At 50.4% G+C, this 14,554-nt stretch overlaps 1 protein-coding gene across 2 annotated transcripts in view; it reads left to right on the top strand.

The window, feature by feature from the left end:
• Nucleotides 1-1,122: 1,122 nt before the first annotated feature.
• CA12 (carbonic anhydrase 12) overlaps nucleotides 1,123-14,554 on the top strand; it is a 59,231-nt gene continuing 45,799 nt past the window's right edge. Inside the window, exons 1-2 of one of the 2 annotated variants that reach the window (XM_054451581.2) lie at nucleotides 1,123-1,587; nucleotides 7,598-7,618. In XM_054451581.2, coding sequence (XP_054307556.1) covers nucleotides 1,503-1,587; nucleotides 7,598-7,618 — 106 coding nt within the window. In that variant the 5' untranslated portion in view covers nucleotides 1,123-1,502. The remainder of the gene's footprint in view (nucleotides 1,588-7,597; nucleotides 7,619-14,554) is intronic. The other variant, XM_054451580.2, reaches the window with a different exon arrangement.

The following is a 14,554-nucleotide window of genomic DNA, read 5'->3' as shown; positions in this document are numbered from 1 at the left end:
GACCCCACACTGGATGGATCAGCTGACACCACTCAGACCGTGTGTGATCTGGCTCAACCAGTTCTGCGATCCCACCCAGGAACAGAAGACTGCAAGAAAACGTTACTTCAACCCCCCTGTGATCCCATCTGCAACCTGACCAATCAGCACTCCCCAAGTCCCAAGCCCCTACCCGCCCAATTATCTTTAAAAACTCCCAGAGGCGGAATGCAGTGGCTCAACGCCTGTAATCCCAGCACTTTGGGTGGATCACGAGATCAAGAGATCAAGACCAGCCTGGCCAACGTGGTGAAACCCCGTCTCTACTAAAAATACAAAAATTAGCTGGGTGTGGTGGCGCGTGCCTGTAATCCCAGCTACTCAGGAGGCTGAGGCAGGAGAATCGCTTGAACCCGCGAGGCGGAGGTTGCAGTGAGCCAAGATCATGCCACTGCACTCCATCCAGGGCGACAGAGGGAGACTCCGTCTAAACAAACAAACAAACAAACAACTCCTGCAATGCTTGGGGAGACTGATTTGAGTACTGGAATCCCAGCACTTTAGGAGGCCAAGGCAGGTGGATCACTTGAGGTCAGGAGTTCCAGACCAGCCTGGCCAACATGGTGAAACCCCGTCTCTACTAAAAATAGAAAAATTAGCCGGGTGTGGTGGTGGGCACCTGTAATCCCAGCACTTTGGGAAGCCAAGGCAGGTGAATCATCTGAGGTCGGGGGTTTAAGGCCAGCCTTAAACTGGCGAAACCTGCCTCTACTAAAAATACAAAAATTAGCTGGGCATGGTGGCATGTGCCTGTAATCCCAGCTACTTGGGAGGCTGAGGCAGGAGAATCGCTCGAACCCGGGAGGCGGAGGTTGCAGTGAGCCGAGATCGCGCCATTGCACTCCAGCCTGGGCAACAGAGCGAGACTCCATCTCAAACAAACAAACAAACAAAGCAACGAAAACCTCCCGTCTCCGGCACAGCAAGCTCTGCGTGAATTACTTTCTCCATTGCAACTCCCCTGTCTTGATAAATGGGCTCTATCTAAGCAGCGGGCAAGGTGAACTCGGTGGGCTGTTACAGGACCAGTGACAGACCAAGGGCATGCCACTGAAGGAATCCCTAGACGCACCCTTCTGGATGTGAGGCAGGCGGATCTCACCCACGCCTGCCAGCAGCTCCTCGGAGAACTGTGTTCCCGGGTCAGCCCTGGCCCAGAGGAGCGCCGGGGACCCGCAGAGTGCTGCTGAAGTCAAGGCTACAACTCACCTAGGATCTGGGGCGCCAGCCCTCCGGTGGGCAGGGCGTTCTCCTCCCCCACCCCCTCCCCGCACGATGACATCAAGTGTTTGGGGTTGAGTTGCTCCATAAAAGCTGCCCGAGGAAGCCAGGAGAGTGAAGGGCGGACGTACTCGCCACGGCACCCGGGCTGCGCGCACGCGGTCCCGGTGTGCAGCTGGAGCGCGAGCGGCCACCGGGAGCCCCCGGGACAGCCCGCGCCCGCCCCGCAGGAGCCCGCGAAGATGCCCCGGCGCAGCCTGCACGCGGCGGCCGTGCTCCTGCTGGTGATCTTAAAGGAACAGCCTTCCAGCCCGGCCCCAGTGAACGGTAAAGTTTCCGCCTGCTTCTTTCCTAACACTCCTGAGCGCCCAGCCGCCCCTGGACTGAAGGCTCTTCAATGATAAAGTAAAATCATTGCTGGGGGGAGCAGGGAAGGTGTAGTACCAAATAGTACATTCTCAAGAAAGGATGCTCCGTTTTCCTTTGCTGAGGTTGGGGCGGGAAGCATGTTCCTTTCTAGTGGCGCTTCGCGCAGATTTGGTGTTAAAATGTTTGCGTGTACTCCGGAGCACCGCCACCTCTGAAGATGTGGCTTGGGAACTTGCTAACCAGGGAGGAGATGCAAAGCCAAGATTTAAAACAGTGTCCCCCCGATCCACGTTTACAAAGTAGAGAGGTTGACTGTGGCATTCTGACTGGGGTAAGCACAGAGAAAGGCTTGCTGTGCCCCTGTGCAGAACCCGCAGACAGTGGTAGGCGCTTTTCTTTGGAGGAGAGGATCTTTACCATTAAGTCTTACCTACAAGTCAAAGGGATGATGCATCCCGTTCTTAATCATTGTTTTTCTCCATGAGGATTCTACTATGCTGAATGTACATGTGTGTGCACGTACACACACACATGCACGCGCGTGCGCACACACACAACCACACACACGCACACACACACAGCGTATTTCTGATTGTAATTAGAACACTAAATCCCAAAGGGCTGGAGGCTGAGGGACTGGATGGAGGCTGCGTGGAGTGGCAGGAGGCGGTGGCAGGGGGGACCTGAACTGTGGGCTCACGCGGGGCCAGTGAGCTAACACGTGTACAGCCAAGGCTGGTTCATTAATCTTTTGGAATAAGAAAGTGATTTTGGACCGAAAGTGATTTTACTGGCTGAAACTAGATTCTTCCTGGCGAGGCAGTGGTGGTGGGAAATGTGTTCTGCTCAGCAGCATAAAAGCTCTGAGCCTCCTCTCTTGGAGGTCACGGTGCCCATGGGGAAGGGCAGGGGAGCCAGGCTGTGGATAACTCTTAATTAAATTCCAGTCAACTAGCTGGCATGATGTGCTTGATATTATCTCCCTCATCTGATCAGGGAGAAACAGAAGCGATGTAACAGAAGGTGGGAGGAAGGAGCGATGTAAAAGTGAAAATCAAGTTTTAAAACCACAAACTTTACATGTGTCCTCCTTTTATGAAAGCTGCACTGAGACCAAAGTTTCCCTGGAAATCTCTTTAGTTCTAAGTTGCTCCAAGACAAAAGGGAGAAACAGCCATTAGCTGGCCCTCTTTCCTATAGCTGGTTGCTCCTCTCACTCTGGGGCAGCTCCGCCTCCCTTCTCTCTCTTTTCCTGCCCTTCCCTGTTCTCCTCCCTCCCTCCCCTTCCTTTCTTCCCTACTTTCCCTGCTCTTCCTCTTCCCTCTCCCTTTCCCTCCTCCTTACCTCCCTCCCAGTTCTCCAAGTTGGGATTGGGGAAGCTTGTAGTCAAAACTCCACTTTCGCCTCACTCTGAGGAAGGAGACTGCCTACCCCTGGGTAGAACACAGCTTTTATTCTGTAAATTCTCATGCAGTTTCCTTGGGTTTTTAACTGCCTTAGAGGACAGGTTAAAGCAAAAATCACTGAGGTGTAGAATGTCAGCATGAACCCAAAGTTGGGGGTGGAGAGGAGTTAAGCTGAGTAATGGGGTCAAAGTGTGATCTGCTCTCTGCCTGGCGCATTTAAACTTCCAGCATTGGAGAATGTTCAAGAACAATGTCAGGGGCCCAGGAGGGAGCATGATAAGGTGAAGTCAAGTGTCTTCTGGAGAAACCCTTGGAGTTCTTAGTTGCTGTGGCTTTGGGGGGCATTTCAGTGAATTCTGCAGGCTTGCCCTGCCCAAACCTGGTGTGGAGAGCCAGGCAGTCTTGGGCAACCCAGGAGATGGTTACTCAGGGAAAGTTCTAGCACCCAGCACAGGAAGTAGGCAGGGCCCAGGACCTCTGATATGGATCTTGGTAAATACCATTTTCTCTGGGCATTCCCTCCAGGGGAACCTCCCTGCCCACTACCAGCTGGGTCTGCAGGTTCTAACAGGTTTCAGGCTGAGCCTCCCAGGTTTCCCAGATGGAACAGATAACCTTCCCTGGGAAGGAAACTATTCCCCTCCAGGAAGGGCCTGCTCCCTCAGGATGCCACCGAGGCCTTGGCCTGGCCTTGCCTGTGGAATCAGTTTAATCCTTTTAAGCCTTCTGTTCTTACAGCTAGAGGTGGGGAACCAGGGGGTGCAATTCCTGAATAAAGCACACCTTTGTGCGCTTGCACACACACACACACACGCACACACACATACACACACGCACACATACACACACACACACGCACACATACACACACTTTTAGAGAGACTTCCTGAGGTCAGAGCTGAGCTAGGGCCCTGATCCTCACCCGATGAACCCCCTTGACTCGCCATCCTCACTTACAACACCGCTTCTCCCCAGCCCTCCAGCTCCTGAGCCCCTCCAGACACTGCCATTTATACCCAAAGTGCCGAGTCTGGAGTCCCAAGCCAGCTCACTCACAGAGAGGACGGCAGGGAATGTTGCTCTGGAGGCTGCTGCCTTTCAACAAGTCCTCAGTCCTATGTCACCACCGAGGCCTCACAGTCCCAGATGTCCACTCTATGACTTTCAGCCCTGAGCTTTCCAGAGTGTGATGCTGAGGCCTCATCTGAGGATGAGAGCTCCAACAATAGGGAAAACCTCGATTAGCAAGCCCTGGGGAGGGTAGCAGGAGATGTAGGATATAAGGCTATGATTTGAATGTGAGCAGGTGCAATGCAAACTGCTGGCAAGGCAGCAGTGCTCAGGCAGCAGATGTGTTTCTAGTGGCCTCCAGGATCACTGGAGTGGCCTGTGCCTCCCCAGGGGAAAAGTAGGGTGAACTCCTCTGTTATTTGTGGAATTTTACATCCTGGGCCTCCAACTGTTCTGCCTGCTAAGAGGTAATGATCTGGCTTATTATATCTCTAAGGTCCGGGATTACATCTTAATAATGAACCTCTCACACAAAAGACTGAAGGAAAATGTCCAGAAGAGGTTTTATGTCTTCTATAGCTTGGTTTGAAAGCAATGCTTTCTTTATTTTTTTTTTTTCATTGTTGTTTCAGCAAAGGGGTGAGCAGTAAACTTGGGGGTCACATACAAGTTTGGTTTCCCCATGGTTCTGAATGTCTTCATCCAATTACTAATTCAAGGGAGGTTGATCTTGGGACCCTCAACTCTCAATGCACTCATAGCTGGTTTCAGGGGAGTCTGTAGGCCTTCTGAAATGACTTGCATATACAAATTTATGTGTCTAAGCTTAGGGAAATTATTTTTTGAGACAGAGTCTCGCTATGTCACCCATGCTGGAGTGCAATGGCATGATCTCAGCTCACTGCAACCTCTGCCTCCCGGGTTCAAGCAATTCTCTTGCCTCAGCTTCCTGAGCAGCTGGGATTACAGGCACCCGCCACCACGCTTGTCTAATTTTTGTATTTTTAGTAGAGACAGGGTTTCACCATGTTGGCCAGGCTGGTCTCGAACTCCTGACCTCAGGCGATCTGCCTGTCTCAGCCTTCCAAAGTGCTGGGATTACAGGCGTGAGCCACTGTACCCAGCCAGCTTAGGGAAATTTTTACTGGGAGAGGTCCATAACACTCATCAGACACTCCAGGGGATCCGGACTCCTCCACATAACTACTCCAAAGATTGAGGAGACTTGAAGATTCCCTAAGTTCATGGCACTAATGCTAAATTAATGGTAAATGCAGTGGGACTTCTCTTAGTGGGAATGTGATATTGGTCAGGACATTTCACCTTGGTGGACTTTCATTTTCTCACCTATAAAAGGAGGAGATGTGCTATCAGTGTAAGAAAGAGATCTAAACTCTTCTCTTCCAGAGTGGGATGTCAATAAATAATGCCTAAACGTAAAACAATCAAGGTAAAACAATATTAGCATGTTATATAGAGATATGGAGATAATAGCAAAATAATCATTTTAAAAAGATCCAAAGTGGTTGCTCTAGGCAGCAGTACATGGTTAGTGAATGTCAGGGAACTGAGGTTTTTGTTACACAGCCTCGTAGAACCATCTGACTTTCTAAACCATGTGCAAGTGTAATTTGATAAAAATTACCAATTACATTGGAAAATTAAAAACAAAATTAATTACAAACACTGAGGCAAAGAAATGGAACAGAATAACAAAAAATATGAGATTAAACCAGCTTAAAAAAAAAAGCCAAGTTCACTTTTTAACTTTTAAAAAACACAATTTGCTTAAGTAGGAAATGCCAGGAGTGATAAGTGACCAGATTGCTTGTTAGTTAAGTTTTACTGCAAACTAATTCCCACGAGAGAAAGGGGATGTGAGGTGCTTCCCCACAAGGGTACGCTTTTCCATCTGTACCCTTGTGGGCCGAGAACCACGGAGACCCTGGGAAAAGTTGAGAGGCAGGGTTTTAGGAGTTGCACAGTCCCCTCATTGGATGAGTCCCCTGAGACACACAGTGGGATGCTTCTCTACTCAGGGTCCCTTCCTCAGAGGTGAAGAGGAAGGCCGGCAGGCAGGGTCACAAGAGCACAGCTCTGCACTTGTGAAAAAGACCTTTTTGACATAGGAACGAAGAACCTTTACGCATTAAGGGTGTGGAGTGCGAAGTAGTGGGTGACTTTTGTCTATTTCTGGCAGAACTTTGCCTACATATTCCTACTACCCCTGGAATTCTAACTCAGATGTGGGTAGCAGCTTCCTCAAAGAGAAACTTTTTCCCAGCTTGGTGTTGTGGCTCACACCTGTAATCCCAGCCCTTTGGGAGGTTGGGGTAGGCAGATCGCTTGAGCCCAGGAGTTTGAGATCAGCCTGGGCAACATGGCAAAACTCCATCTCTGTGAAAAATACAAAAATTAGCCAGGTGTGGTAGTGCGCGCCTGTAGTCCCAGCTACTAGGGAGGCTGAGGTGGGAGGATTGCTTGAGCCCAGGAGGTTGAGGCTGTAGTGAGCTGCAATCACACCACTGCACTCCAGTGACAGAGTGAGACCCTGTCTCACAAAAAGAAAGAAAGAGAAAGAGAGAAAGAAAAAGAAAAAGAAGAAAGAGAGAGAGCGAGAGAAAGAAAGAAAGAGAAAGAAAGAAAGAAAGAAAGAGAGTGGGAGGGAGAGAGAGACAGAGAGAGAGAGACAAAGAGAGAGAGAGAGAGAGAGAAAATGTAAAGTGGGAAAAAGCAAGACACAGAACACTATTTCCAGTATGCCAATGTTTGTGTGAGGAGAAAGAGGGAGATCGATGCATATGTGTGTGTAGCCATGCCATGAAAGGGCTCCCAATCATCCGCTAACCTCCTTGTCTAATGGAAGCAAGGAAGGTAGAGTGGGAAGAAGAGCTTCTAGTGTATATACCGTTTGATGGCTTTTGGGTTTTGAGCCACATGAAATTATTGCCTATTCAGGTAATAAAGTTTAGCTTCTCTAAGATGTCTGGAAGGCACCTGCTCAAGAAGCCCCCTCCTGCTTCCATAAGCCCCTGCATGAACCGACTGCCTGTGCTGCTGACTGGAGCACAGTTGCCCTGAGAAGCTGTTGTTCTGATGCAGACTCAGAAAAAGTTTCAATTTGGCCAGGCACGGTGGCTCACGCCTGTAATCCCAGCACTTTGGGAGACCAAGGCGGGTGGATCACCTGAGGTCAGGAGTTTGAGACTAGCCTGACCAACACGGAGAAACCCCATCTCTACTAAAAATACAAAATTAACCGGACGTGATGGCGCATGCCTGTAATCCCAGCTACTCAGGAGGCTGAGGCAGGAGAATCGCTTGAACCCAGGAGGCAGAGGTTGCAGTGAGCCGAGATCGCGCCACTGCACTCCAGCCTGGGCAACAAGAGCGACACTCCACCTTAAAAAAAAAGAAAGAAAAAGAAAAAGTTTCAATTTCTGGGCATCGACCTCCTTTTCAATTTCACTCATATCAAAACAAAATGTGTAGTGTTTTCCGTTACTCATCTGGTTCCATTGTACTTACTTACTGTGTTTTGTTCTTTGTAGGTTCCAAGTGGACTTATTTTGGTAAGTAGAGATTTTAAATACTTTTTTGTTGAAAAGAAAATAGAAATGGTTGTATTTAATGAGAAAAACAGAAACTTCATGCTCTGTGGAGGTGATTTTGAAGGGTGGGAAGCACAGTTCTTGTATTGTAGAAAGAGAGTACAAAAGCATCTCCTAAGAACACTTCAACTTGGGTTGCATACCGCACTTTCTCCAAACAGGCGAGCCTGCTCCAGGCACTGGACTGTGAGTCACAGCGTCCAGGCTCCAGATTCCTGCAAGGATTTCTACCAAACCTCCAAGATTTGGAGGTAACTTGCCCCACCTCCAGACTGCAAGGGTCCTGGGCAGGAGAGAGCCTTTCTTCCTGGCAGGACACATATCCTACAATAAACAAAGAAGAAAGGGCTCCTTTCTGAAAGTTTGGCGCAGGTCCCAGAACTTAAGCTGTCAGTATGTCTAGAATTAACTTCTTGTTGCCGTGATTGTAAGCTAGCGATGGATGAAGAGGTGTTGGTCAGTCCTTAGTGAAAGAGGGACGGTTGTCTTAAATGAAGCGAGAGGAGCACCAGTGTGCTTGTTGCCTGGGCTTTCTGTGGGACGGTCTCCAAGAGCATGTTAGTCCCATCTGGCAGTTCTGCCAGAGAAGCAGCTGGAAATCAGCTTAGCTGGAGAGTTGCAGTGAATTAGAAATTGGTCTTTGGCTGGAATGGATGTGGCAGGCCAGACACCCGAGTCCCCTGGCAAGTGAAGGAATGTTGATAATGTCTTGTTGGGGCACGGCCACAGAAGATGCACAAGATCGATTGTTTTGGTAGCAGAAGGGTGGAACTGACTCACTGGCACAAGAAGCATTTTAAGCAAGCAGGGATGTGGCCAAAGTTAAAGCCACGGGGTGTAATGGCTGTGGGTGGGGACAGGCGGGAAGTTGATTACTACAGTGGAAGCACCGTCCAGAGAAAGATCTGACACCAATTTGCATAGGTCAGCCTTTGGAGGTTCACCAGCCCAAGATGCATAGAAAAGTCACTGAACTGACCAACCAGCTACCCACAGGCCAAGGTCCCCTCAGCCCTAGCACCGCACGGCTCCGTTATTGCCAACATCCCTTATGTACTTATTATGTGCACAGCACATTGCTAAGTGGGTGGGTAATAGAAGGGTAGGCTGTGGTCCATAGCTGGGAATTACTTAAAGCTCACAATTCAAAGCAGAACATAATAGGTAATAATAACATCATAAACAAATGCTTCAGAGATCTGAGTGCTCAAAGGAGGACGAGTGTGCTAGGGCTAGATGGTCAGGGAAGGCCTCCTGGAGGAGGAGGGCTTTCACCTGGGCCTTGGAAGATGAGGAGGATTCGGTGAGTGGGGAGGGGGTGCTGTTGGCTAAGGTGATGATGAGCAGAAGCAAGAAAGAGCAAGGTGGTGTTCGAGGAAAGCATGTGGAGAAGGGTTTATAGGGGAGTCACGGGCTCTGAAGTCAGAGAGATAGGCTGGGTCAAACAGGGGAGGTGTAGAGGGGCAGGGCAGGCCTTTCCCACCTGTCCTGCTCCTGGAGGGGCAGGGCAGGGAGTAAGTCTGTGTTTTAGGAAGAGTTACTTGGTGGTAGGAGGTGGAGGGGGAAGGATGGAGGGAGGCAGGGAGGTGTTCCGCCTGTGGAGAAACCCCGTTCCGTGTCTTCACATCCAGTTTACAGCGGTGGCAGTGAGGGGGAAGGCCAGGCCAGGATAAGAGACCTGACAACGTGAGAATCGCAGAATCTGGGCCACAGGGCCCCTTGGGCAGGTTCTGTGTGTGGGAAGTGACAGGCATGGAAAGAAGGTGGCACTTGGGTTCTAGGCTTTATTCCGTATGATCCCCAGTAAGCCATTTCAGCCCTGGGACCTCACCTTCCCCATCTGTAACCTAGGGGAGGGGTTGTCTAGACCAGTGTTTTTCAAACTACCGCTTGGGATCACCCACATCGGGATCACCTGGAATGCTTCCCCAAAATGCAGATTTCTAGGCCTTGGGCTAGACCTGGGAAAGGGAGGGAGCCTGAAAAACCTGTATTCTTAACGCACTCCGCAAGTGATTCTTAGCTGCACTCTATCAGAGAATCACTGACCAATGGTTCCCAAGCCCTGTCTATCCAGAGAGAGGAAGCTTGCCCCTCCTCTTCTGCTGGCCTCTCAGGTATGATAAAAACACAGATCACATCTTCACAGGGTCCTCTATCCCTATCTCTCTGTTACAGCCCTCCTGGGCAGAATGAGATGGCGACAGGGAACAGAGACATTGTGTGAAGGTGTGGGAGGAAATTTTTTTTTTTTTGGAGTCTCATTCTCACCCAGGCTGGAGTGCGGTGGCATGATCTTGGCTCACTGCAACCTCTGCTTCCTGGGTCCAAGGGATTCTCCCGCCTCAGCCTCCCAAGTAGCTGGGATTACAAGGGCGTGCCATCACGCCCAGCTAATTTCCATATTTTTATTAGAGATGGGGTTTCACCATAATGGTCAGGCTGGTCTCGAACTCCTGATCGCAAGTAATCTGCCCACCTCGGCCTCTCAAAGTGTTGGGATTACAGGCGTGAGCCCCCGTGACTGGCTGGGAAGAAAATCTTAACTGCCTCTTCATCATGACGTGGTGTTCGCCAAGGGCGGGCTTCTCAGTGCAGCCACATTGACCTGTCCAGAAGTATTTCTCCCTGACTACTAGCTCTGGCCAGCCCTCTGTCCCTCCTGCCCTGCATAATTAGAGCAGCTGTTTGCTGAGGAAGCAGAGGGCAGAGTCTAATGATGCATGGACACGCGTAGGGTAAGCACAAAGGCAAGTCTGGTTTTTATTAGTGACACGGGCATGTGTGATGTGGAGTCAGCCCTCAGAGGGGACGTGTAGGAGAGGACAGATGGAAGACAGCTAAGGAGGCAAACTCCTCCTGAGGTCTTGGCTAGCTCCTCCTTAGGTCCTGGCTGGCAGCTGGCACCTGTGCTCAGAGCTGCACAGGTAGACAGAGGGCCCAGCATAAGTGCCGGAGGGAAACGGTTTCCAAGCAGTAAGGGCCGCACTGAATGGGGCAAGTCCAACCAAAGGCTCCGTGCTGGGCATGGTGGCTCATGTGCAGAACTCAGCTTCTTTGCACGTACACTGCTGAGTCATTCTCCAGGGGCCTCCCGCTGTCTGGCACACATGGTAGGACTTCTAGAAGTACAAAAAAGGGAGTTCTACCTCCACATCCTCATAGCTGAGTCACCAGGCTGACTGCATGGATGGCTCCTCCCTGGAGAGAGGAGGACCATCTGACTGCCAAGATGGGGCCAGCGCCACCTCTTTGCGCCCCTCCTAGGGTGCTGAAACAGCAGCTGAATGTCTGCTGGGCTTAGCATGGCTGAGGTGGCATCATGAGAGAGAGGCTGGGGATGTGACATGGACCTTCCCCGCCGGAAATCAGTCCCGCATCAACCTGCTGAGCCTGGCAGCTTCACTTGCTCTGAACTGAGGGCAGCTGCAGGTCAGGTTGTCATGTGAGCTAAGGACAAACTCCAGCCTGCTAAGGTATCAGAATATGTGCCCTGTGGGGGATGAAGATGACCGGAAGGAGGCAGGAAGGGTTGTGGGCACGTTCAGGTCCTTGGTGTGGGTGCTGCAGTCAATTTTTGAGCATTCATCCAGCTGTTTGCTTATGGTCTACACACTTTTCTGTACGTATTTCATATTCAATAAAAGAGTTACAAAGTTCCAGCTGGCTGGAAGATTCATCCTTACTCTGACAGCTTTTTTAGTGGGAGATTCATCCTTACTCTGACAGCTTTTTTAGTCCTTCCCCAAGAAAAAACCAGACCAAAACAAAACAAAACAAAACCCAAAAACAAAACAAAAAAACCCCAGTGTGTTCAAAACAACAGAGCAACCAGAAAGAATGACTGTATTGGAGCTAGACCCGAGAGCACATCATGTTAGCTGAGAATGGGCGTGGTGTTTCATCCCTGATGATATCAGATATTGGCTTGCTGCTTCTTGGATGTGAGCTGGTTGAGAAATAGATGAAAACCCCTGTTTGCTCAAGATCTGGGAAGTCTTAAAGGCAATGGTATGGCAGAAGAACATGGTGACAAGCCTTCCTTTTGGAGGGTGCGCCAACCCCTGTCACAGCCCCAAAGGGCACCCGCGAGGCCAGCCCCTCCATCCTGTTCAGGAAACCTTGGAAAGAGGGTGGCCTGGCACAGGGGTGCCGGGTGGCTGGCCGTGGCTGTGGCCGCACATGCTTACAGGTCAGCCTGCCCAGTTCTCTGTTGGGGCAGGCCGGCCCTCGGCCCTCGGCTCTGGCAGGACTCGGTGTGACCCGGGCAGTGCTGTGCATTCCTTTTGCTGCACTCCTTGGTTCCTCTCCCAGACAATAGATTGTCCATCTTAAAGAATTTCCTTTGGAAATCGGGGGATATCCTCCACTGGGGCAAACCTCATTTTCATGTCCCTGAAGTCCTCCAGGCCTGCGCCTCCACCTGCCTTCTGTCCTGTATCTGCGGAAATATTTAGTTTCTTTAATGAACTTTCTTGGGGCTCCAGACACCCTTTCAGCCTCTTCCCACACAGAACTAGAAATGGAACACATGAAAGCAGGCCAGGAAGCAAACTCTTGACTTTCTATTCTTCAGCAGTGATAAAGGCACTGTGTGACCTCACACCTGAATTGCAATATAAAAAGCAGGCTGCAGTGAGAACTCAGGGGAGAACTCAACACAGCAGGGAATACCTGCAATTAATAGACCAAGGGCTCTTGTCTCTATCAAAGAGAGAGAGGCTTGACCATCTCAAAACACTCCAGCCACTTCTCGCGACTCCCAGCTGCCATCCTGAGGATGAATAAGGGGCACAAAGTACTTTCAGGAGAGCTGGAAAAGGCCAGACATGTTTTTCTTTTTCTTTTTTTCTTTTTTTGAGATGGAGTCTCGCTCTGTCGCTCAGGCTGGAGTGCACTGTTGCGATCTTGGCTCACTGCAACCTCCGCCTCCCAGGTTCAAGCGATTCTCCTGCCTCAGACTCCCAAGTAGCTGGGATTACAGGCGCCCACCACGACGCCCGGCTAATCTTTGTATTTGTAATAGAGACGGGGTTTCGCTATGTTGACCAGGCTGGTCTCGAGCTCCTGACTTCAGGTGATCCACCTGCCTTGGCCTCCCAAAGTGGTGGGATTACAGGCATGAGCCACCGTGCCCAGCCCAGATATGCTTTTCTTTTCTTTTTTTCTTTTTTTTTTTTTTGAGACAGGGCTTTGTCACCCAGGCTGGAGTGCAGTGGCACGATCGCTGCTCACTGCAGCCTCCATCTCCTGGGCTCAAGGGATTCTCCTGTCTCAGCCTCCCAAGTAGCTAGGACGTGTGCCACCATGCCGGGCTAATTTTTAAATTTTTTAGTAGACACAGGCTTCATTACCAGACTGGTCTTGAACTCCTGGACTCAAATGAGCCTTCCGCCTCGGCCTCCCAAAGTGTTGGGATTACAGGGGTGAGCCACCGTGCCTGGCAGACATGTTTTTCATGCCAGCACACTGAATCCCTATCCCCAAGTCCCACGGATTTCTGCTGAGGGTAGAAATCCGACCCCCTATCTTGGATTAAATCTGTTGTAGTTCCAGTTACTTCTAATTGAAGTTGTGACATCTAGGGTCTGTCTGGATATGGTGTGGCCCGCCCACTCATAGTTACTTCTCATCTTTCCTGAATTGCAGAATTGGGGTTTGTGCGTATCCTGGAGGCTTTTGGCCTGTGGCTGCCAAAACGCCTACATTTTTGTGTTCACAGCTGGCCTCACCAGCTGAGTAAAAACATAGGGAAGCTAGCATTCGTTCCTAAAGACAGGCACAGTGGAACAGAGGATGAGGCAGAAAACCAGGAGGAAGAAGCGGAAACTTTAGAGACCCCAGAACCAGGCGACCTCCATGGAAATATCTGCTAGGCCACTTTCTGTCTGGTGCGCCTTAGGAAAGTAACGACCTCTCTGAGCCTTGGTTTCTTAGCTACAAGATGAGAATCATGGCATCTACATCAGTGGTTCTCAAAGTGTGGTCCCTGGGCCAGCAGCATCAGCATCACCTAAGCCAAATGCAAATTCTCAGCCCATCCCAGGCCTACCTGCTAACCAGAAACTCTGGGGTGCGGGGCCCAGAAATTTGTTTTAACAAGTCCTCCAGGTGATTCTGTTGCTCACTCAAGTTTGAGAATCCCAGCTGTGCTTCAGAGGGTTTTGGTAAGGATCAAATAAGATAACACATGGAGAGAGGCTCACACAGGGCCTAGCACATACTCACAGAGCTAACTGTCGTTTCTTTCTCTTTGCCTCGCAGAGCTATGGTGCAGATTAAATGAACTAATATGGAGGGAAAGGCCTTGTAAACTCTACAGCACCAAACACATGAGAGCTCTATTTTTGTTAGGAAGGGTTCTGCTTCTTCACGCTTTTCTGAATTGTGAGTTTTTACAGCCAGGAAATATTCCTTTTATATTTTCAATAAACAAAGGGTATTTCCTTTTTGAGTAAGAAAGGAATTTAAAAAACACAAGGACTGCAAGCTCTTGTCCCAAGGGCCTCACAGGCCAGAATGTCCTTTCTAGCCTGGTCCTTCAGACCAAGGTGAAGTCAGGTCTCATCTCCCTGGTGCTTTCCTGGCATCTAGGAACCAGATATCTGGTTCCATAACCATGGCCGCCTCAGCCAAGCCCCTGAAGTCTCCCAGAGAGCAGGCAAATCCTCTGGTTCCCTGTCTAGCCCATGGGGGCTGAGCCTGGTTTGGGGTTCAGGAGTGGAGGCCTGAGCCTAGGAAGAAACTTGGGGCTGAGCTATCTGGGATCTGAGCTACACCAGCCTAGCCCCATGCAGCGCCCTTTTCCCACTGGGGCAGCATCAAGCCTTGGAACCGCAGGTGCAGCGGGCTGGCAGATGAGGAGGAAGGAGGAGCTGTGGGGCTGTCCTGCCAGGG

This window comes from Pongo pygmaeus, chromosome 16, assembly GCF_028885625.2.
Source record: "Pongo pygmaeus isolate AG05252 chromosome 16, NHGRI_mPonPyg2-v2.0_pri, whole genome shotgun sequence".
Classification (NCBI taxonomy): domain Eukaryota; kingdom Metazoa; phylum Chordata; class Mammalia; order Primates; family Hominidae; genus Pongo; species Pongo pygmaeus.
This window is presented reverse-complemented; position numbering and strand designations above follow the sequence as displayed.